General features: G+C 40.9%; 1 protein-coding gene across 1 annotated transcript in view; it reads left to right on the forward strand.

The window, feature by feature from the left end:
* The window catches only part of DOK6 (docking protein 6), a 1,435,463-nt gene that overhangs the window by 1,136,342 nt on the left and 273,635 nt on the right, over positions 1 to 25,486 (forward strand). Inside the window, exon 10 of the mRNA XM_085603942.1 lies at positions 22,617 to 22,703. Coding sequence (XP_085460068.1) covers positions 22,617 to 22,703 — 87 coding nt within the window. The remainder of the gene's footprint in view (positions 1 to 22,616; positions 22,704 to 25,486) is intronic.

Consider the following 25,486-nt stretch of genomic DNA (forward strand, 5'->3'; position numbering starts at 1 on the left):
CAGGCAACAGCATGCAGACATAACAGTCCCTTACATCCATTGTTTTCACATATTCATACAATATTTTGAGAAAACATTGTTAGAAAAGTCACTTATAGACCTATCTAATCTATTTTAGTCGGATTAATCTTTTGAATCTTTTCTATATCAGTCTTATTCTCACTATGACCTTCTATTGTTTCCAATGTAACCTTAAATGAGACCATTAAAGCTAGCGCACTCCACAGAAGCATTAGTAATCCTGTACAACAACAACACATTTAGCACCATCTTCTAAGGAGCACACATGTAGATTTTCTACTTTCGGTGTTTGCCATTTTGAAAAATGGTCAGTGTCTTTTGACTTAGCCTCTTCTACTTCATAACTAGTTTTGCCTAACCCAAGGCTCTAAGCACCTACTTGGTTCTTTTCTGTTTATGTCTTTTTTGGTAAATTTCAAGTTTCTCCTTCTGGAGCACTTTTGTCTCTTCAGTTTGGCATTTGATCGTCTTTCACTTTTCTTTCACAATCTTGATTCAGAATTTCCTGAACATCCGTTTCTTCCCCGATGTCGGACAAGATAACTCTCAGGATTTCCAATTTTTCGTCTTCCTCAACCACTTCTGGTACAGACACCTCTAGATCTCCTTGGCTGTCTGCCACTTCTCGTACTTCAAGAAGTGTCACATACGACCATTCTGGTGACTTATACTTCTGGTTGGGCTTTCTAGTTCTTTTGCTTTCCTCTGAGGGTGTCCATTCAACGTCTTTTGATTTCTCTTGGCTAGACACCTCATTTACTTGTTCAGCTCTGGATGAATTCACTTGTGTCAGTCTGTATCTCAATCTCTTTATCTTGTTTGGCCAAATTTCATCCTTTGCTGGCCTTTTTAGCTTACTTCCTTTTTCATTTCTCTCAGTTCTCCATGCTCTTTTCCTCAGGACTCGACCTTCTGGTAATTCTTCGTCACTGTCCTCCGATTCAGTTCCAACTTGACTCTTACTTTCAGTAGTTCTTCTTTCCACCACTTTCTTTTTCTTATCTATTTCTGTCCCTCCTCGTGGTTCTTCCACACAATCTTCCTGCTGTCTAACTGTTCCTTCTTCTACCTGGATGTATGGTTTCCCTACATCTCCTCGGGGGTCTTCCGTGACAATCTTTCCATCACTCTCTGTATCTGGTACCTTACCATCTACTTCCGTTATTTCAGGCCGAATTTCTCTTGACTTTTCATACGGAACTTCTTCATCAAGAATTTCTTTGGCAGTCTCTTCACTGTTTTTATTTTCCCTCTTAAGTGCTTGTACTGGTTCAGTGTCTGATTCAGAGCTGGTGTCAGAAATTTGCAATTTTCTTCTTAATGGAAGATTCTCTGGTGCTACAGCTGGACTTGGTTCTGACTCCCCCCTTTCAGGACTTTGTCTTGCTCTTATTTCTTCAGTATCTGATTCAGAACTTGTATCAGATTCTTCAAAGTATTCTCCTTCTTTGTTATCCACTGGATTTGGAATTCGCAAGGTGTGACTAGCATGAATACAGTTCTTCACTCCTGCACATTTTACAGCTGTCGTTGTGGTCAGGATCACCTGACGTGGTTTACTCCACCTTGGGACCAAACAATTTCTTCTTCTATGCGCTTTTATTCTCACCCAGTCACCTGGGCTCAGATCATGAGCTGGCTTCTTTTCAAGAGTGGTGGCATCCGATCCAACCTGATGAAACACAGAATGAACGGAATCAGCCAACCCCTTGCAATAATCCAACACTAAGTCATCAGATATAGGCAATAGCTTGTTGACTGGTATGAAAACATGTCGCATTGCTCTCTCGATCACTATCTCATGAGGACTCAAGCCTGTATTCCTATCTGGAATAGATCTTATAGTCATGAGTACCAGAGGCAAGACATCAGGCCATTTCAATCCTGTGGCTAAACACATTTTTCCTAATCTGTTTTTAATGTTGCCATTTACTTGTTCCACCACACCAGAAGCCTCTGGGCGATAGGCACAATGTAATTTCTGTTGTACATTTAATGCTTCACAAATTAATTTCATGATTTCATTATGGAAATGCTTTCCTCTGTCTGACTCGATCGTGACTGGAAAACCAAATCTAGGAATGAACTCTCAATAGTAGCTTCGATACTGTGATTCCATCACTCCTTCTAGTTGGGTATGCTTCCACCTACCGAGAGAACAGACAAACCATCCCTAGAACATACCTCAACCTGTTGCAGGGGGGCATTTCAATGAAGTCAATCTGCATTCTTGTGAAAGGCCCTCCTTCTCGTCCTATCGTTCCCAGACTTACCACTGTTTTTCTTCCAGGATTAAATTGCTGACATATGAAGCATCTTTGGCAAAGGCTTTCAGCTACAAGTCTAAATTTTGCATTATACCATGTCTGTTTGAAAAGTCTGATCATAGCATCTCTTCCTACATGTGCTTGTCCATGATACATCTGTGCCATGGTAGAAACCATGCTATCAGGCATGACTGGTCTTCCATCCCGATGAACCCACACATGATCTGTTTCCCGTGGTGCACATCCTGCTTTTACCCACTGTCTCATTTCCTCATCTCCTGCTTCTTCCTGCAACTGCCTCACTTCTTCCCATGTATTCACAGTGTTAGTAAACAACAAGGAACATTAATTCATTTCTTTTTCTCTCCCACGATTGACTGAGTTCTGATTTTGTGCATAATACTGAGCCATGTTGTTGGCAAACCGGTTGCCCGCTGAAATATAATCAGCGGACTTGGAATGCGCAGCACATTTCACCACTGCTAACTGTTTAGGCAGCTGTATTGCCTCAAGGAATTTTCCAACCACTTCAGCATTCCTTATAGGTGTTCCACTCGATGTCAAAAACCCTCTTTGGGACCAGATTTGCCCAAAGACATGCACTACACCGAAGCCGTACTGACTATCGGTTATCACAGTCACTCTCACATTCTTTCCCAACTTGCATGCTCGTGTTAATGCAAAAAGTTCGGCGACTTGGGCTGATTTTACTCCTTTCAGACAAGATGCTTCTATAACAGCTGCTACCGTACATACTGCATATGCTACACTCAGAATTCCCTCATCTGTACTCAAGCATAATCCATCCAGAAACATCACAAACATCACATAGTCACTTTCGGTCAATGGTACATTTTTTATATCAGGACGTGGTTTAGTACAGAAATCAAGCACTTCCAAACAGTCATGATCCACATCATCTCTGACTTCCACATTCTCAGCATCAGGCAACAATGTTGAAGGGTTCACATTCAGACATCTCACAAGACTCACATTCGTTGCACCTAAGATGACTTTCTCGTATTTGGTCAGACGACAATGCGTCATGAACTGAGTGCGGCTCCTTGTTAAAAGGATTGCCACATCATGAGGTACAAACACTCTCACAGGATATCCCATCTCAATTCCTTCACTCTGTTCCAGACTTTTACAGGTGGCTGCTACAGCTTTCAAACAACCAGGCAATGCTCCAGCTACAGGGTCTAACATAGCTGAAAAATATACAATTGGTCTCCTCAATTTTCCGTGTTTCTGAATTAACACTGAAAGTGCACATCCATTTCTTTCCCTGCAATAGAGCTCAAATTCTTTCTCATAGTCAGGCATGCCAAGTGCTGGTTCTTCACACAAACCATCTCTCAATTGTTTAAAAGCCTTCAACTCTTCTTTATTTAATTCAATGGGATATTTTACATCACTCCTTGTCAAGCGTACCAAAGGTTTTGCAATGAAAGAGAAATTAGTAATCCACTGACGACAATATCCAACCATTCCAAGAAACATTCTCACCTCTCTTTGAGTCATTGGGGCTCTCATTCCTTTTATTATCCTGGTATCCACTACACAAGCTTCTCGAATTTTCGATGCCACAAAAAAGGTCATCGATATATTGGACCAATAATGAACTTTCGAGCATTTTTAAATCTTCTAAGGACTTTTTCAGAATCTGATTGAATATCGAGGGACTCTCTGTATAACCCTGTGGGATTCGGCACCATGCCAAAATACGTTCGCCAAACCAGAACGCAAAAATCTGTTGGCTGTCAGGGTGCAACGGAATGGAAAAGAAAGCATGACACAAATCAATCACTGTATACTATTCTGCATCGTGAGGAATCTGATAAAAAATCACAGATGGATTTGGTACAATGGGACAACATGATACAACGATTTTATTTATTTTCTCAGGTCTTGCACTATTCTAAAAGTTCTGTTAGGCTTTTTCAGACCCATAATTGGTGAATTACATGGACTGCTCATAATTTCCCTCAAAATACCTTGTTCAATCATTTTGAGTAACTCCTGCAATTATATCGGGTGTCAATTTGTACTGTGGAATATTTGGGTAACGTACTCCTTCCTTTACAGCAATTTTTTACGGGATCAAAATTTTTCATTAATCCCACATCTTCTCCTGTGAAATCCCACACCTCTGTTTTTACTGTTTTCTTTAATTCTTGAGGCAATTCCTTGGGGTCACATACAGCAAATGCCTCGGTAATTTCAGGTTCCATATTAGCTATAGTCATTTTGTACAGTATATCCTCATCAGGTGTCTCAAAATGTATGCCATCAGGAGTAAAGAATATTGTGCAGTTCATTTTGCACAGCAAATCTCTCCCTAACAAATTTACAGGGTTTGAATCGCACACGACAAAACGGTGCATTTCAGAAAATTCAGTCACTTCCTTTTCTTTTTCTCTTTCTGGGTAAGCTGCAAACGTTTTGTCTGCTGCATCGTCTCGTTTTCGAAACCTTCTACTTTTCCATTTATCTACATCGCCCCATTTTCTTAGTAAAATAATTGTCTTTAATCTGAGTTGTTCGTCCTGCGGTATTCAAATTTTCAATGTCTTTTTCAGAAAAGTCTACTCTGTATGGTTTTTGTAAAGACTTTACCTTTTCAAAGTCAATACCCATTTCACTTGCTACTTCTTCTAATCTTTCATGTAAATTTCTTGCTCTCCATGTTATACTTTTGCATAGAAACTTCAATTCTTCATCTTGATAGGCTTTTAACTTTTCTGTGGGAATAGTTCCTACTATTAATTCTTCTAAAAGTATTTTTAATTTGGACATATCTAAAGGTTGAGGTTCAGCATCTTTTTGCTGTATACTCCTTAGCCATTCACTTAATTCATCAGAAGTAGGACCTAGAGGAATCGTTTCATTTCATGTTTGTTCTAAACCTTTTGGTGACCCTGGTACTGATTCTGTCGTCATTATTGCTCTATTCACTAGACTCTGATTTACTGTCAAATTTTTATGCGTACTTTGTTCACAAATTCCTACCGCTTGTCTCCATGGATTCTCTTTTGAACCTCTTCTTTGCATTTACGTTTGTTTATTACTGTTATAAGGAATCGTCAGACAATGCTCACTATCCTTTTGTTTATCAAAAATAGACATTACAGGCCCTATTGTTACAGGAACAGTTACAGCTTCCAAGGTTTTAGTTAATTCCCTAATCTTTTCAGTTAACTCTAAAGTTGTTTTTGCTAATTCAGCTGAATTTTAATTTGCCATTTTACCAGGTTGTGTATTTTCTGTTTCTCTAAAAGGATTATTTCTTCTTACCTCATGTGGTATTGATTCAAACTTTATATTTTGTGGTGATTCTTTTACTGGGGCACTTGGTGTCAACAATGTGGAATTTGATTGATATGGGGGGGATTTTTATAAAACATGTCATCAAGAACATCATCCTCCGACTCATGCACACCATACTTATAACCTTCTGATTCTGTATTATTTCTCTTTTCTGTACATTTTCTACTACTAATCTCTTCAGCACTTCTCATAGGGAGCATACCATCAGTCATATTTGCACTTCGCCATCTCCTCATTCTATCATCATAATTCTCCTGTCCACACGGTCTACCTAACATATATTTGTACCTTCCACCACTCCGCTGTCACTCTCTGTCATACATCTCATCTTCCCATTCTGTCAATGCTTCAAACTGAGTAGGTCTAGGTCTTGGTTCTAGTTTCATCATTCTTTCTCTTAAATTCCTCAATACCGCTAAATTGAAAGAACCATGTTCCGGTAATGCTAAAACTCCATCATCTTTTGTGTACTTTGCCCAATTGTCTAACCAGATACATGTATGATAACCATATTTCGCAACCATAAAGGATGCAGGTGATTTCGGTGGAGGAAGCAACTGTCCCTCTCTAGTCATAATCGGTTTGTCCTTCTTAAATAAACTCTTGATCTTTCCAAACCAGGACTTTTTCTCTTTTTCTGGTGGATCGTAATACATCATTTTCTCTTTTCAGTATCGTTAGATTTCTCCTACGACTATTCTGTTGTTTTATCCAATTGTAGCGCGACTTACACTAATGCACCAATCTGGAGCGTCTATGTCACTTTTGCAATTCTCCAATCCCAGCGCGACTCACACTAATGCACCAATCCGGAGCATCTACGTCACCCTGTAACTCTCCATTCGTAGCGCGGCGCACACTAACATACCAATCAGGAGCATCTACATCACCCTGTAATTCTCCACTCCTAGCGCGGTGCACACTAACGCACCAATCAGGAGCATCTTCGTTTATTACTGACTGGCCAATCCCAGCGTGGTCTTTTCTGACGTCAGCTTTTCTCGCTACTCCTGCTTCTGCTGACCCCTCCTTTACAAAATTTATCGGCAAACTTTTCGTACGTTCTCTTTTACTCAAATTCTGTTAGTAACGACATAAAAACGCCACCATTATCTGTTTCGCTAACAAAAGGAATAGTCTTGACCTTTTACACAAGAATTCCGTCTTTCCCGAGAGCAGCACTTACCTCTGCCCTACTACGGAATCATTACACTCGCCGATAAAGTAGCACTTCCCTCTACCTTACGCTTCTAGCAAGCATTAACTAACCGTTTCTCTGGAAATAAGACACCTGTTGGAGATGCTATGCTCCTGAGAAATAAAATCAGATTTTCACAATTGAGTCGAATGCTATTTCATTTACTCACTTTTATATGGAAAATGTAGTTCATTCACACAGAATTCTGTCTTTCCCGAGAGCAGCGCTTACCTCTGCCCTACTGCAGAATTATTACATTTGTTAATAAAGTAGCACTTCCCTCTACTTTATCCTTCTTACAAGCTTAGGGAACACCTATTACCTTTCCAGTGATAAGCGTAATCAGAGTTCACGTGGACACCTGTTACTTAAGACCAAAATTTCACAGGTGGCCTTCGCTACCCATACACCTCTTTCACACAGAAATGACCCTAACGATAACACACGACGATGTTACCAAATCGAACCCAGATAATGTGTCGTGCAACTTCAATCGTTACACGTTTTCCCCGTGTACCTACAGGGCAATAAACAATTCACCATTTGACTTCACTTGCCACAGGGCATCCGACTTCCTACATCCCAGAAGTCTTCAAAAACAACATGGAACGCAACGCGACTCAACATAGAATGCTAGTACATAAGTCCAAACATCCACAATCAATAATCAACAATCAAAAGATCGGAAATCAATAAGCAATAATCAAATCAATAATCACCAAACCAATGCAATAAAACCATAACTCTGCTACCAGAAAAACGGATCCAGCACAAGACCGGGGGACAAGAGAAAGAAAAGAAGACAATTTTACAATTATCCCTTCCTGCGTCGCAGACACGACGTCACACTAGTTCATTCACACACGCATTCATTGATGGGGCCCATAACACCAACACTCACACTTCTCTACTCACGAGTCTGCACACAGGAGGGATGATGATCTCGCACTGGACATGTGGGGGAGTATCTTATTACCTATAGGGAAGAAAAGTTATTTTACAGTATATACATTAGCATTCACCACCTATAGATTCCTAATCCTAAACATCAAGGCACTCCACCACTTGGTCGACGGACCAATTAGTTGGATTGGTTGATGGTGATTTAGAACCAGCTAAAACATTTAAGACTCAGAATCCTTTACTCTTTTCATTGAAAAACCACAAACTCGTAAAGTTTGTTAATCATATTTGTTTATTTAAATATTATTTTCAATTAATATGAGCATTAATAATCGATCAAATTTAGAATTTTGTTCACAAATCGCATGACATTTATATTTACCTATTCTTGCTATCTGGATTTTCTCTAATTCATTTGGCTCTGCATAACTGAATTTAGCCTTTAAACTGTCCAAAATAAGCAGGCCAAAGCTCAAAGTCCATAAGTTCTTTGCTCAGCACGTTACAGTCCCAAAGATCTCCAAAGAACCAGAAATCGTGCAAGCATCTGTCATCGTCTGTGGGGTCGATAGGGATGTGCAGTCATCGAAAACCGCAAAATGCTAGAAAAAGAACGCAAGAAGAAGAAAACGCCCCTCCCTATTCTACTACTCTTTTTATAATAAATTTTGGGATAACATGAAACATTTTTAGGCTAAGAAAGACGGTGATTGGCTGGTTGGGAAACGTACGATTTTTAGTCTATGAGGTTCTCATGGATTTTGCTGGTTCATTTCCTCTGTCAGTGTTGCCCTTATGCAACATTGTTGAAGGTTTGCTTGTATGTCCCAATTGTTCATTTAAACCAGATTTTACTGACTAAAGTTGGGCAGTCTACCAAGTTCCTATCCTTGACCAGGAACACTGTGACTTGGGTCATCGGGAAGTTCACAGAGCCTTCCGAGTCTTCCGCGCTCACGAGACGGTGGCCACTTCTGAACTCCATTTTGGACGCCATATTTTGGTAGACCCAAATGTCAACTTAAGCGAAACAAACACAAAAGAATAATTAATACAAAGAAATGAAGATTCTAATGTTGAACCCTCACTAATCCCTTTATGTATTAGTATTTTCCTAGCCTTTAGCGACATTTAAAGCGATAATACTCACTTTTTAGGATCCAAACAGGAAGGCAAACGTTAAATAAGCAACATAAATCATGCGATATTCTATTACCACATGTACTACTATTAATATGCGTACGTATTTTAGTTATTAGAGTTATTTTGCCATGTAAATAGCAATATCCCACGTATAATTGGTGTATGCAAATGGTTGGTTTTAGTTTAACACAGCAATCCATGAGTAAAATTATAATAAGTCGGTTATATAGTTAGTATTTTCATGCAAAATAGAGGAAGTATACAAAATTTTGTTTTACCTGCTCCATCACTATCGCCCTTACCACAGAGTAACTTTCATCCAAATTCTAAATCCACCCCGATGTTTTCTCTTTGCCAGCATACATTTTCATAATTGTGAGCTGCTTTTTGAATCAGATACCCAACAAAAGGCCACGCTTATGTTTTGTTTTTGTTTTTTAATTTTTTTTTTATTATTGAATCATCATCAATCTTTACAACTGTAATCATACATATTTCGAGACTTAAATTGATCATATAACACAAAGAAAGGTAAATGAAGGAGAGTAGAAACAGATACGCAGATGAGAGTAAGAGATACCGAAGCGTGGCACATACAAAGAGACAAATAAGAATTCAACCCAGTCTTAATGATAAAATCAGTATACCAATCTTTCAATCCGTCTAATATCGTTTATCATTCCATCCTTGATTGCCATTCAGCTATTGGTGCCCAGATTTGATTTCCCAATTTTTTTAACTTCCTTCCCCTTTTGTCATAGAGTGCTTTTTCTAAAGTATATATAGCCAGGATGCGCGATAACCACTGATGAAACGTAGGTGGATTTGGATCTTTCCATAGAGATGCTATACACAGTCGACTTACAGTCACAGCCAAAAATAAAAATTCATAACATGCTACGTCAGTGCCGTCTTTAACCACCCCTAATACCATAACTTCATCTGTTAATCTGATAGAGATCCCAAGTGCCCTATCCATAAATTGTTCTATCAGTTGTTTATACAGATCTAGCTTAGGGCACGCAGCAAACATATGGATAGTGTCTGCCTGCGTACTCTGACATCTAGGACAGGTTATACCACTTGTTCCGCCCCAGCAAGCTATTCTATAAGGGGTATGATATAGTTCAAAAAAAGTCTTGTAATATTGAGTTTGCAAGTTTGCGACTCTTAGAATTGTGTTAGCAAGTTTTAACGATTTTTCAGGTTCGGTCTTTTCTAAATTTAACTTTCTTCTCCATTTCTCATAAGTATTTACTTGATCATCCTTTTTATGCAGACAGATTACTTTATATAACTGAGTTATTGTGCAGCTCCCTTCGCTTCTGATCAGCTCCATTATTTCTTCTTTCTTAAAATGCATATTGCCTGCTTGTTTTTTTGATAATACTGATCTGATCTGCAAGTATTTGAAGAAGTCTTTACTCTCTATTTTATGTTCTCGTTGTATTTTTTCAAAAACCATAATACCCGTACTATCAATGAGATAGGGGGGGGGGGTCTCTGAGGGAGGGGGTTAGAGGGACTAGGGAGGACAGAGGGGGATCGAGGAGGGGGGGGAAAAAAGAATCATCATCAACTTTCAAGTTTACACAATACTGCATTTCCAAGAGGGGGAGAAATAGGAGAATAAATCAAAAATTATGCGGATAGTTACCATAAATATATGTGGGTTAAATAATGCAAAAAAACGCAGAGATTTGAAAGAGTATTTAAAATATGTACACACAGATATTTTATGCCTGCAAGAAACACACATAGAGTGGTCCCAGAAGCATCTATTGGGACAATTGGGATTTCAATTATTAACATGTACAAAACAAGGAGTCAGAACTCGGGGTGTGGCTATATTAATTCGGGCAAATACGATCACATCAATTAGGCAGCAGGCAGATAAATATGGACGGTGGGTTCTAGCTGAGTGTAAAACACAGGGGCATAACTTTACGCTATGCTCCGTATACGCATCAACAGAAGATGATCCAGAGATGATAAATAATATAAATGCCCAATTAACCAGCTGGCCCTTGCCAATCATTCTGTGTGGGGATCTGAATCTAAATGGGCTAGGCGGCCTGTGGCCAAACGAACCTGATAAATTCACTGGAAGGAAAAAAAAAAGCCACAGAGCTCTGATTCAATTAATGCGAGACAACGGATTGATCGACAGGTGGGAGCAGGATAATCCTCCGGGGGGTGGCAGCACCTATTATTCAATACCACATAAGAGGGCGGCACGACTGGATTATTTTCTAATATCACCCTCGCTAATTACTATCACTACAATATCTAGACTGCCGAGGGTGATGTCAGATCATAATCCTTTAATTCTAGACATAGCATGGCCTAATGTCCAAAAGGAAAGAAGAAGCTGGACGTTCGAGAGAGCATTGCTATTAGATAATAATTATATTAAACATATGGAAGATTGGCTCAGGGAGTTTCTAGAGATAAACAGAGGCTCCGCTTCATTAGCGGTGGTATGGGACACTATGAAAGCGGGCATCAGGGGAGAGACTACTAGCTACTCTGTCAGATGGAACAAAGTGAATAGGGAAGAGATCCATGGAAAGATCAGAGCCGTTGCCGCCCTAGAAGAAGAACTAACAAAGGCAATTAGCGAAAAAAAATCAGATCTGTCAGAGATAGAACAGAGATTATCGATAGCTAAATCTGCAGTTGGGGAAATATTTGCAACAAGAGCCACTGGGAAATATCTGGCCTGGAGACAAGTTCAATATGAGTTTAGCGAGCAAATTGGGAAACTCTTAGCGATCAGAACTCGTCAAGCAATCACCAAAGGAGATATAAAAAAATTGATATCTAGTACAGGTGCTATCGCTACAACGCCTAAAGAGATTTGCACAGTCATGCACGATTTTTATCAAGCGATATACTCCAATGATCTCAAACCTGACGACGCAGAGATAGTGCGTTACTTAGATTCAGCCCTAGTCGAGGGACTATCAATAGAGGATAAAAATGATCTAGAATTAGGGTTTACTGTAGAAGAAATACAGACAGCGGTCAAAGAACTCCCTGCCGGAAAAGCAGTCGGACCGGATTCAATTCCAATGGAGTTTTATAAAAAATGTCTTCATATTTTACAGTCAGATATCCTCAAGCTAATGGCCGCTGTACAAGGGGGGGCAACACCACCTAGTACTTGGGGGGAGGCAACTATGGTAGTTTTTCTTAAGAAGAATAAACCCTCTGAAGACCCTGGGTCGTATAGGCCAATCAGCCTCTTGAATAGTGACTCTAAAATATACTCTAAGATTTTAGCTAATAGGCTGAGTATGATTGTCGGCAAGATTGTCTCCCCTCGACAACACGGATTTATACCCGGAAGAGGAACGGCAGATCATATAAGGAGAGTCTGCACTCTGTTTGATGGTACGGCAGTCTCACGGGACCCTATGGCCTTGATACTACTAGATGCTGAGAAAGCGTTTGATAGGGTCTCGTGGGATTTCCTCTGGACAGTACTTCATAAAGCAAAATTGGGAAATGGCTGTATTGAGGCATTGAAAGTTCTATATAAAAAACCCACTATCAGGCTGAGGGTAATGGGGGTAGAGAGCGATTTAATAAAGATCAAACGAGGAACGAGACAAGGCTGCCCCTGCTCTCCACTACTTTTTGCCTTATATATCGATCCATTTATAAGAAGAATAGAGCTAAATGGAAGTATTCCTCCGATAATTTTAAATGGATATGTCACTAAAATATTGGGGTATGCGGATGATCTTGCTATCACTACATCTGATCCTACAACAGCATTAGGAGAAATAGAGAGGGAAGCAAGGTCTTTCGGGTCCTTATCGGGGTATAAATTAAACGCAGGGAAGACCCAGATAGTGGTAAACGAATATGCTGTGTCAACCGACAGTAGAGTAACAAAGGGTGCAACCTACCTTGGAATTACCATAACAGCAGAAATAACTAAGATAGTGGAAGAAAATCTAGGCCCTGTGATAAAGAAAGCTAAGGAAAGTTTAGACAAAATAAATAATTTACATTTAACAACGATAGGCCGATCCAACGTAATAAAAATGAATTTTCTGCCTAAAGTATTGTATCTATTTCGCACTATCCCTTTAAGATTTGGCAATGCATGGTTTAAAGAACTCGATGAGATTGCTAACCGATTTATATGGGCAAAAGGCAAAACACGCAGGGCTATCGCATTTCTCTCCCTATCAAGAGAAAGGGGAGGGTTAGCAACCCCGGACTTCAAGGCTTATTATCTTGCTGCAGCTCTGCAGTACATAAAGGGATTATTGGGGGAGGGAGTATAAAAGACAGGTGGAGAGATAATGGTGATATCCCAGATATCTACGAATTGATACTGGAGGGATCTAAAGGATCGTTATTGTACTATGACCCAAACTATTCTAAAAAAACCAGGTTTAAGACTTTGGGGGGAGCTTGGTCAGTATGGTCGATGGTCCGGAAAAAGATAGCTATGGGAAGAATGAATTTTTATACCCCTCTTTATAAGAATCCGGCTATGCCAGGAGTGTTCCACGACCCAGTAATGAAACGCTGGGATAATCTAGGGGTCAAAGTAATCGGAGATCTCATTGATAGTACGGGTATTATGGTTTTTGAAAAAATACACGCTTATGTTTTGGACTACCACCATAGTTAGTGATCATTGCCAGCCCAGAGGTGATCACTGTACCATCACAGCGGTTCTGCAGAAGGTGCTAGTAGTTTGGTGGTCAGTTTTGATGTTTGTCCACCAAACTTCCAAAGTGAAAGTTTGTTTGCAAATAACTAATGAACCCCATACTCAGCGAGTTGTTCCCTAGGTTGTGGGCGGTCATTATTTTTATTTTTCTATTCATCATCACCAGATTTTCCCTGGCAGTGATAGATGGAAAAAAGGACATCAGACTGTCAGCCCTAAATTTGGCATGCAGTCCAGTGCCCTTACTACAACAGCCAGCACTCCATTGTGTCGTGGAAGTAAGCTTTCCATGGACTGAGCCAACAGGGACACCACCAACAAAAAGCGGAGAGTCCTTCTGACTCTAAAAAGGGCAGGCACTCTGAGACTGAGTTCCCTGCATGCCAAAGTCTAAATCAGGTCTTAAGTATCATCTCAACATGACATAACTTTAAGGTACAGTATGATCCCATTCAGTATGGTGTGTTATGGTGTGCTATGGTATGGTTTGTTCCTGTATTATATTTTATTGCAGCTTTTATAGGGCTTCGAACTCCTATGTGGGGTGCTGAAGTATTTGCCTACATGGGTGCACAGTACAGTGTGTGGGATGTGTGATTGGAGTTATGTTGTCTTTGTTTTGATCCTATGCTGGAAGGGTTTCCATGTCATGCATGATTACCACCAAGGCGTAGTTATTGTGTTATGGGTCGCATCGCATTGCAGTGAGGTGGTTGAAGAAGTATGAGAGACAGATGTGCACTTTTATGGTTTTCAGTTTGCTGTTAGCTGTGAAGAGGTCTACAGGTCCCTTTATGGTATTTCTTACAATACATGCATAATCTGCCTATCTGGTTACTGCACTGGGTTGTCCAATCTGAGTTTTTGCATATAGTTATGGTCCTGAGCTCGCATGGTTGGGGGGACCGAGAAGTGCAGATAGCTGTTGGAATGTTTTTTTTTATTATCATTCCATATCTGAGTATCTTAGCGAGATGTAAATGTACAGTATGTCAGTCTAATGTATGGCAATTTGCAAAGCACATGGCTAGCAGGACCTGTCTTTCTTGATGATGCTTACACTGTGAACTGAATAAACAACAAGAGAATTTGCTTATAGCAAAGTAAATCTTGAAGCTGTTTACAAAATTGCTATTTTTGTCTTGGAGGGATCAGGTTTGGAAGGTGAGTGGATTCTACATCTTGCGAGTTAAGTAGGAGAATTACCTGCAGCCATTGTAATTGTATCACATTAGTTTTTGTATTATAGGAATACACCTAAGATACAAACATTAACATATTATTTCTTATTTCTGTCCCAATAATACTAAGTATAGCTGAAATGTAAACCATTGTGCTTGTCTTGGCCTGAGACCACTGCAAAGTTCAACTCTGTTGTAGACCAAAACCTTGTCAAGGTAGACAGAACTCAAGATCAGGCGAACACCATTGCTGCCCATATGTAGCCCGGCAAACCTGTCTAGTGGCTGCTGCCCCAGGTTGTAACTCTGCTTAAACATAACTGGTTTAAAGTAAAAGTAATTAGTGGAAATGCAATGATGTGGATCAAGGGACCTCACTGTGTTAAGATCTAGTGTTCATCTCCTCGCGTGACAGTATTAGTGCCTCCGACCCCAATTCAGCACATTGCAATATCTGAGAATAGAGAAAAAAGTCTGCAGTAGTGTAGTAAATAAAAGCAGATCTGGTCCAAGTAGTTTTCATGTAGGTTTATTCCAAGTAAGGTGTTGCAAGGTAGAGCTCCAATATTGGGGCTCTACCTTGTAACACCTTACTTGGAATAAACCTACATGAAAACTACTTGGACCAGATCTGCTTTTATTTACTACAAGTAGCCTAATCTAATATCACTAAATTAGCTTTCCATAGAGGCAAGTAGTATCTCTAAACATTCAAGCATCACTCATATAGCACTCCACTCTTGAACCCCAAGCAGGGCTCAGACAGTGGTCATCTCAGTAGGGCAACATCGCCTTCTGAGATGTGACATCCTTTGTTTCGAAATGCCAACTTTTAATAAGGCTAATACACTAAAGCTTTCCTTCTGGCGAGTGCAACCGGTGTGTGGAAGTCCACTGCACCAGCCATTAGGAAAATCCAGCAATATGAAACATTTAAACAACAGTTGGAGAACCTGTTGTTTCAGCAACACCTCCACCAATATATATCCCACACTTGCATTGAATAATGGCGTACACCTACACTCTCACCTGGATTGGCTCTGCTAGTAGTTTTTCAAATTGTTTTTATACAGATATGCACACTTGTTTGTCTTCTCTTGTGCACCCTAATTTTATTCTGCAAATTGTCCTGTATGATTTTCGCCCTATAACACATTATTATTTTGATTGATCTTAAGCCACTATGACATCATTGAGTCTTGCCGTCACTATATAAAACTAATAGTTAATAAATAAGTAAGCCCAGTTCAAGACTGGTTACTGGCACAGGAATTGACCTTTTAAGGTGTTACTGAAGGTCATCTAACATCAAAATGTAGGTCTTGCACGAACAATCTATTATATCGGGTTCTGCATGTATGTTTTGGAGGGTCGCAATGGAAATTGATTATATTTTTGTACACGTGTGGTGGCCAGACAATCAAGATGAGGGCATTTTAATGACTATGTCTAAGTCAGTTCACTTCAAAAGGTAGTGATAGAAGAGGGAAAGAGAACACAGAGTGCATAGCTCTAATGTTATTCTCATTTGCAGGACCTGAAACTACACTCTTTTTACTGCATATCTAGTCAAATAAATATCAGGTTTTCTTTCATATCTGCCGTAACGTTCCACAGTATTGATCTTCTCCATTGAAGTTCCATAGAAGGCCAGGTTGGACCAGTATGTCAATGTAGTGGACTTTAATTACAGTTCTTGGTGGGTGGGAGCTATAGTATGGGTGAGGAGATAACGTTTGTAATTGGTAAAGAGTGCATATTGGCACAGTTGTGTGACTAAACTCAGATGAGGTGAAGAATTAGAGTGGGTCAGGCAGAGTAGAGCAATGAAAGTGAGAGTGTCTAAATAGATTATAGCGGATGGGGAGGTGTTTCACATAGATGAGTTGTGGGGTGCAGAGTACTTGAGAGACCAAACCAGCCATATTATCAAAGTTTAGCTTTGTCCTTGCACCACACTAAGTAAAACAACGGGGATGCAAAACCTAGATGAGCTTTACCAAGTCACACAAGCCCCCTTGCGTGGCCCTGCCTGGCTTGAACAATTTGGAGTAATGCAAGGCAGCACAAGTCACTACGTTGCGTTACTCTGCACATGGGGGAGTTTCATGGGTAGAGTGTGAGTGTCCCTATGTATCCACACATGGATTCTGAAGCATTCCCAGATTTACCAATACTAGTAGACCTAGGGATGACCCACAAAAAAATCTACTTGTGGGCCTTGATATTGAAAGCCTCTACACTAGCTTTCCACAAACTGCAACACTGGGCACAATAGAACAAATTCTCTTCAAAGAGGATTGGTAATACTGAACACTGAGACACTTTATACTGAATGCTGCAGACTAGCCCTCACAGAGAACTACTTACAGTATGAAGGCACACTGTGCTTACAAGTCCATGGGACTTAGTTAGGCCCCCTGTCTGGCTGGCCTAAACTTCAGTCATGTTAAAGAGACTAACATTCTCTCCAAAACCAACCCATATCATCAGAGAATTAATCTGTGGAAGCGCTACATAGATGACATCCTCATCATATGGAAGGGTGCTGAACAGACCATCCAGGAGTACCTCATATGGGTAAACACATGGAATCAATTCCTCAAATTCATTAGATTAGGAAGCAACACCTCGCTCCTGTGCTTGAATGTCACGATTTTCACTAGCGATATGCAACTCGAAGAAAAAAAATATTAAAAACCAAAGGATAAGAACAGTCTACTCTTGTTCAACAGTTTCCATCCATGCACATTAAGAGGTAATTTACCATACAGCCAATTCCTACCAGTAAGTAGGAACTGCAGCACTATTTAAAACTACAAAACCCAAGCACATAAACTGACATTGAAACTCAGGACCAAACATTATCCCTCTCACATTGTTTGCAATGCTACAAGAGGGCTAGACGTCAGGGTTAGACATCAGAATAAGGATATTCTGTTACAGAATACGGAACTGGCTCAGGCACAAGACATACTGACATGTGTCGCCACTTACAATGCAGCATCAAACCAACTGAAAAAATTGGTGAATAAGAATTGGAACATAGTTAACTCAGGTTCCTTCAATTGATCCAAACCTCAATTTGCACTTAGAAGAGGGTGTAATCTAAGGGACCAGCTCATACACACATGGCCAAGATAAACCCCAGAAGAAAACGGGTACCATCTCCACTCCATCCCTCACCTGTTGTGGATCCCTTCCCTTGCGGCTCATGCACAGAATGCCATCTTAATGCAGCAACAAAAATAATTGACCTAGATACCAACCTCCGATGGACACTTAGAAAACACACTAATTGTAACACATCTGATTTCATTTACATAATCATGTGTCTGTGTAATCTTTCTTGCATAGGAATGGCATGTGGAAAGGTGAAGACATGAATTGGACGCAGAGGAGCAACAGTAGTTGCAAAGGCACGGATGAGCAACCATCTCCTAACTTAACAACTCTCCCCAAAGAACTTGAAGTGGGTGGTCTTCAAATCCTTAGACCATGTCGACATTCACGCTGACAGAAACTTGTTGCAGAAATGGATTTGCCGCTTGAAGACATTCCGTAATGGATTGAATGACAATATCCCATGGTCACATGTTGCTCGAAAGGAACAATAACACCATGCTATTTTAAAGACACTTATCATATTCCCATCAACTCTCTTGGATTCTCGTAAGTCAGGCTCTCCTCTTGACCCCTGTCCGCTCAAAGTCTTAAAAAACTGTAGGGCAACTTTAATCCCTCCCCTGTTGGCAGTTATGAACAGGGCTATATGCAGTGGTGCTTTTCCAGCCTCCTGGAAAACAGCTATTGTAAAGCCCCTCTTAAAAAAGGCCACTTTGGACCCTGGGACTTTAAAGAACTTCCGTCCCATTTCCCTTCTTCCTGCCCCGGCAAAGATGTTGGAGGCTCATCTTAATTTCCATCTCAGCGCCTTTCTTGATAAAACCTGCCTGCTTGATTCATCTCAGCATGGTTTCAGAAAGGCGCATAGTACTGAGTCAGCCCTTACAGTGGTGGTCAATAACATCCGCGCTAAGGTCGACGGGGGGCAGATCACGCTTCTGATCCTGCTCGACCTTACAGCCGCGTTTGACACCCTGTCCCCCACCATCTTGGCCTCCCGTCTCAGTGAGATGGGGGTGGAGGGTTTGGCCCTTAGTCTCCTTACCTCCTTCCTCAACAACAGGGAGCAAAGGGTTAAATTGGGTGACTTCCTCTCCACCGCCAAGCCTTTGCAGTGTGGGGTCCCTCAGGGCTCCTCTTTGAGCCCTACTCTTTTCAACGTTTATGTGGCCCCACTCGCTAGGCTTGTCAGGTCTTTTGGACTGGAAGTACTCTCGTACGCCGATGACACCCAAATCATGGTCTCCCTGTCACAATCTGTTGGGTCTACGGCCCTAAACTTTAGGAATTGTATGGGGGCCGTGGCAGGTTGGATGACGTCAAACTTCCTAAAGCTGAATGGGGAGAAGACTGAGATCCTTGTGTTCGGGGGAAACAAGGAGGTTTGGTCAGCCGATTGGTGGCCATCGACTCTGGGATTATGCCCCTAGCCATCCCTCGTTGCCCGTAATCTGGGAGTCCTATTTGACACCTCACTTGCCTTTAATAAGCAAGTGAATAGGACCGTTTCCACCTGCTGTGGGGTTTTAAGGGTGTTGAGAAAGCTCACACATTACCTTACCCCTGACGCCCGGAGACAAGTCTCGGTTGCCCTCCTATCTTCGCGTTTGGTCTACTGTAACGCCCTCTATCTTGGGATGAGCAACAAACTGGTCCATCGGCTGCAAGTGGTCCAGAACGCGGCAGCAAGGTTTGTTGTTAATGCTCCTAGACCCTCCTCAGGAACCGCGATCAGGAAACATCTTCACTGGCTCCCGGTGCATGCCAGGATAAAATTTAAAACCCTGATTATTACCCACCGGGCTCTTCATGACGCAGGGGCTGAGGGCATTAGGTCTCTGGTGTCGTACTACACCCCAGGTAGGGCCCTGCGATCCGCTAGTCAGAAGTTGCTAATCGTCCCTCGCGTTGCGAAAGCAAGGTGGGGAGGCAGGGCCTTCTTCGCCCTTGCCCCCAGACTCTGGAACGAGCTTCCCCCTGATCTCAGGAATCAGGAATCTCTTACTCTGTTTCGTAGAGGCCTCAAAACTTTGCTTTTCTCTGAAGCTTACCCCTAATGCTCCTTCCTTTCCGCATCTTGGATTTGGCTGATTGCTTTCCATCAGTTGCGCCTTGACGCCTTCGGGCAAAGTAGCGCATTATAAATTTCCTATCAATCAATCAATCAATCATAAACTAAAGCCCCATCTATTCATATTTCAGCTAATCGGACCAAGTAAATGGACATTGTTCATACTGTCTTGAGTCCCTGCACATATTATTGCAACAGAGATTCCACATAAAACCCTCAATGCGCAGTTTCATTTCACTTACTTGCAAACACTTAAGCCTTGGAAACAAACGACACCTGAAAGCAATCAGCACCACACTAGCAGGTATAAAGACGTCACCTGGCATTCCCTCAATTAACATGTAGGTTGAGGAGGACGCCAAAAACTGAGTACGCGCAAATAGCCACACAAATGAGTTCTTGCATGCGCTCCAAGAGCCCTTAGAAAGTGGGCTGCACAGCCTTTCTCAAATGCCCATACTTAAGGCCTCTCTCTTTTCTTCCTATAATGAAAGACTGCTAGATAATGACTCGCCTCCTCCCTGCATCCTATGGGGCATAGGCATTCCCCTTTGGAGGTACGCTTTCGTTTACAATGGTTTAAAGGGGGTCACATCACAATGCCTAGCTATTCAAAAATGGCTTCATTTCCTCAGGCACTGCAATGTTTGTCTCCGCTCTGTGTTTTATGGGCCATGACACCAAATCTTTCCTGTAATCCCTGTAATACCTGAGGGACCGTTAGCATCTATTTTAAAACTTAGTCACTCCACAGTTCGATGTCCAGCATGCGCCACCCACAACGAGTCTCTCTTGATTTATAGGGGCACGTGAGCACGCTTCCCAAAATGCTTTCGCTAACATAGCAATGTTATCTATATTACAACAATGTCCTGAATGCATGCTACTTTTTAAAACACTGCTTGTTTCCATTTGAAGAAACTGCAACATTTGTTGCTGTGCGTGAGACTCACTAAGGGTGTGTTACATACTTGCTGCATGATAGATGCACAGGGAGTAGTACATGCAATTCACAAGGATAGATTTGTTACTTTGTTCTTGCTTCAGAGGGTGAACAAATATATTTCACAACTACCGATTTGTCAGTATTGTATAAAGCTGGTTGTCAGTTATAAGTTTGTTTGTTAGAATTCATCTTCTGCTTTATCTTTTAGGGAATAGAAGTCAACTTCCCAGATTAAGTAAATCACTGCATTTACACAAAAGGTTCCAGTGGGTTTTGTCCCATTTCGGAACTGTTGGGATCTGGAATATAGAGGTCCTGAGGAAAGCTGACTATCTAACCAGGTGCAAGTAGACTGAAACATGTCGACCATTTGATGTGAAGGACATATAACTCGTCCCCACTACATCACACTGTTTTTAACTTTACCCCATCCCAGTTTTTCTGGGATAAGAGGTAATTTGTTTTGACTTTCAATGCACTTTTCACAAATTACACCATGTCTCCAAATCCAAAGACTTCATTATATGTAGGATGTCCGGTTTTAGGTTTAAACCTATAATAACTGATAAAACCCCACTGAAAGAGAAATAGCCCTCAACAGTGAAAACATATAAACACTGAAAAAACACCTGCACAACCACAAAATAAATGCCATTCAAAAAGGGAAAAGGGAGTGAAATAGTCATTTGTTTTCTTCCTGAAGGGGCCAATACAATGTTTGGTTACATATTGATAGTGATGTGATAAAAGTACACTCTACTGCATTCTTAGATTTTTACAGGAAAAAATACCTGCTGTAGTGGACATAATAACAAAACTAGAGTCTAAAAACACCCTTGTCTGTCAAGTGTTCAGCATAATTGGTATAGATGTGAAACATCTCCTTGAGAGTGGGCTGGGCAACACCTTTAGTGACTTTGGAACTGCAACATGTTCCATGTTAGAGTGCTTGCCACTTGGTAAGTAAAGCAATGATGAAGAGCAATTCAAGAACTTTTATTTTACAGTGTGTGAGAAATGGCTTGCAATGATGCATAGAAATGTCCCTTCACCACCAATGGCATTTGAAGTCAATGAAACCTCACTGTGGTACTCTGTTCTAGATCCCTTCTGTAAAGGGGGATTTCCTCTGTAGTTTCAAAACTGCTGCTTCATTTTTGACCGCTTCAATAACTCAGAGGGCATAAGCACCCTGATCAGTGCAAATGTTGTAGAACCTGCCCTGAGAATCGCAATCTTCAAGTGAACCAGTATTGGCATGGAACGCTATGTCAGTGGCCGGAGTTAACACATTGTTTACCGGCTGTTTTGGCGTTGCCAATCTCAAGTGCCAATGTTGAGAGGGCCTTTTCACAGAAGTTTATATGGCCCAAAGTGTCTGCTGCAGCACTGAAAGGTTGAATATGACATATTAGTTTAGGAATACAGTGGCCAGAGGCACAGAGTGAGGGATGTATCTTAGAGCAGGTGAGAGGCACACACTGGATGGGAGCACATTGGTTGCAGGTGGCAAAGACTTAGTAACAGCACAGAGGGAAAGAGGACACACAGTTGATACGGTAGAACAGAATTGACGACCACCAATCTTTATGTGTTATGCTGTATAATTGCTTGTAGTAAAATATTTAGATACTTACAGCATCTGACTAGTCAATGAAATGCAGTAGTTTGTGTTGACTCTGGAGTGTTTTGCTGTGCATCAATTGATCAGAGGAATTCTTTTATCTTTTGCAGATCCCTCTGGAATTCCTTAATGCTGTGCAAGGCTACAAGTCTTATTTAACTTCAGGATCTTCTTCAGTGGCACCGGCATACTCCCATGTGAGTTATTCCTATCTTCGTTTCCAAGGGATTTGATGCCACAACTGTCTTAGCCACACCTGTCTTGACACAGTATTCTGATGGTGTAGATCCGTTTATCACTTTTTGCATTAATACCCCCACCCCCAGATCTGCCCAATTAGGAATATTGTTGTTCTATATGTAACCTGTATGCCACTTTTATTCTGTGACTGTTGAGGAAGTTGCCATTAACATGAAAAACATTGGCATAGCCAATAGGTCTCGGTTGTGTATCCTGTGCTGCATGGCTTTTACAAATGAAATAAAAGCCTATATGGCTTACTGCATAGTTTTGCAGGTGTGTGCACCAAGTATGCACAGGCCTACAAATCAAACACTTTCTTTTTGCTTTTTGTTTGCCGGTCCAAATTGTATTGGTAAACAAAAAGAAAAAAACAAGGTGTGCAGAATCACGGAAGGTGGTGAGGCGACAGGAGGGTCAGGGGTAAAACAACATGGGCGCATGCTGGAGGGAAGTAACGTAGAGGGCACAAGTGGGGGCAAGCAATACGATGGGTGGGGGAAGAATACAGCGGGCAAGGGTGACGAAAGAAACACAGAGAACGTATGGGGGAAACAAACAGAGAGAGAGAGGAATGCAGGGGAGCCACCAGATGAGAGAAGGCACAACATGAAGCTGGGGCAGAAGCTCCCAGGCGCATAAGCAAACAGCAGTGCAGAGAATAAGCACACAAGGGCATTATGGTGGAGGGCAGAGGCAAAAGAGCAACATGAGCGAACAAGGCAGAGTGGAAGAAGTATATAAAGCGAGGCAGCTGGAAAAGACACACACTCTCATAGAGTGCCTAAACAAAAAGAAACAAGTAGTGTGTGAAGAGGGAGCAGTAAAAGAGCACATGTAATGCCTTGTGCTCTTAGTGAGGTACAAATACAAGACCAGGAATGCAAACCCATACATGCAAACAGATAAGAAGCAAGCAAATGAGAATGACAAGGAAGGTAAGTAATGGTAAATAATGAGCACATTCTAAGCCAAATTTAAGTTAATAATATGTCTTGCAATAAAGAGAGCATGTGCTGTCTTCTCGGTGAGGCCTAAACAGGAAACAATGTGCTAATATGTTTTAATTTAGAATGGGAGTGACTTTGCCCCAATAAAATCTAAACAGAGCGTGTTTCCGAATATGATCTCCAATCAGTTTCCAACCATCGACTGTTTACAAGAAGCAGACCTTTTGAATGAGGAGTTGAGTTTTTCTGACAAAACTATGTGAGATACTCACATTCAACTTATTTTCTCCTTCTACCTGTGTTTTCATTGATTTGTGTCCCATGCAAGGATTAACTAGATTTCCTTTCTCGTAATATGGATTAGTAAAGTCTTATTAGTTGATAAGAAATGACAAAGGGTCTGATTTCGATATCGGCTGACGGGTTACTCCATCACAAGGGTGGCAGATATCCCATCCACTGAAATATAAATCCCATAGGATAGAATGGGACTTTTATTTCGGTGGACGGGATATCTGTCACCGTTGTGAAGGAGTAACCTGTCTGCTGAGATCTAAATCGGGCCCTAACCCATCATGTTGGTTTCAAGAGCAAGTGTTGGACGTGTTTCACACTGACCCAACTATTACAGTTGCTCTAGCTTGGTACCGATGAGCACACTCTTCATAACCTAGCCCAATGCATACAGTTCAACAGAAGAACTTTATTAATCTACGCATTTAATCACTGAAACAATCTGCACCAGATTAAAAAAAATTAACCTGTGTCTGCTAGTGAAATGCAAGATCGTGCAGCTGTTACTCAAACTTGCTAGTAAACAAGTAAAAACTGTTCAAATTACGGCTAACAGGATTCCCTAGAAGGAATATATTTGTGTAATTCCACATCAATAAGACATCTCAAACATCATGTATAATCACATTAGGGAGAGTTAAAGGAAGGGCAACCCTGAATCCATTATCTTTGATTCAGAATTTCTTGGGATCTAAAATCTAAGAGTTGAAAGTCACTGTATTAAAATGTATAGGAGTGAATTTGTGTGATATATCTGCACCACCCTTCACTAATTTACTGTTCATAACCCTACATCTATGTACCTTGAAGATATATGTACCACATAGGTATATGTATATACTGCGATAAAGGCACTGGCTGAGCGGTCGGGTCATGGGACCGTAACACTGTTTACAGAATTGAATAACACATTAGACGCTTGAATTGAAGCCAAATTGAGTGTTGTCATCCTTGTGAGTATTCCAATTGGAAATAAAAGCATAGACTCAAAAAGCAGTGTTTGACAATTCACTGGGATGACAAGGGAAGAGTTGTCCCTGAAAGGTTAAACCAGGATTCTTTTGACCGAGTCTCTGAATATATGTTAAGGGTGGCATTGTTGTGTTAAAATTGTTTTAAAAATTGTGTGGAATGCTGAAGTAAACAAATTAATTTAGCATCTGCAATGCTTGACATTTCATGAATGTAAAGACTTTTTTAGACGTCTCCATTGCAGCAAATGACTTGAATTGCATTCCAGTCCTGTTTTTAGGTGTGTCAGTGAGATACAATGAGGGAGTTTTTGCAACAAAACACTGACCTTACTGATTACAGGAACAGTTATCAGTGGCACTGGCTGTAGGTTATTTTATAGTGAACTCATGTAAGAGTTAAAGATTGTTTTGCCATTGATACTGAAAAGCTAAAGTAATGTTTGAAAAGTGTTAAATGTTTCTAATGTTTAACGTGCTCCGACGTGTTTATTGTTTTGCTGCTAATAGAAGTGTATTGTTTAT

Source organism: Triturus cristatus, chromosome 5_1, assembly GCF_964204655.1.
Source record: "Triturus cristatus chromosome 5_1, aTriCri1.1, whole genome shotgun sequence".
Taxonomy (NCBI): domain Eukaryota; kingdom Metazoa; phylum Chordata; class Amphibia; order Caudata; family Salamandridae; genus Triturus; species Triturus cristatus.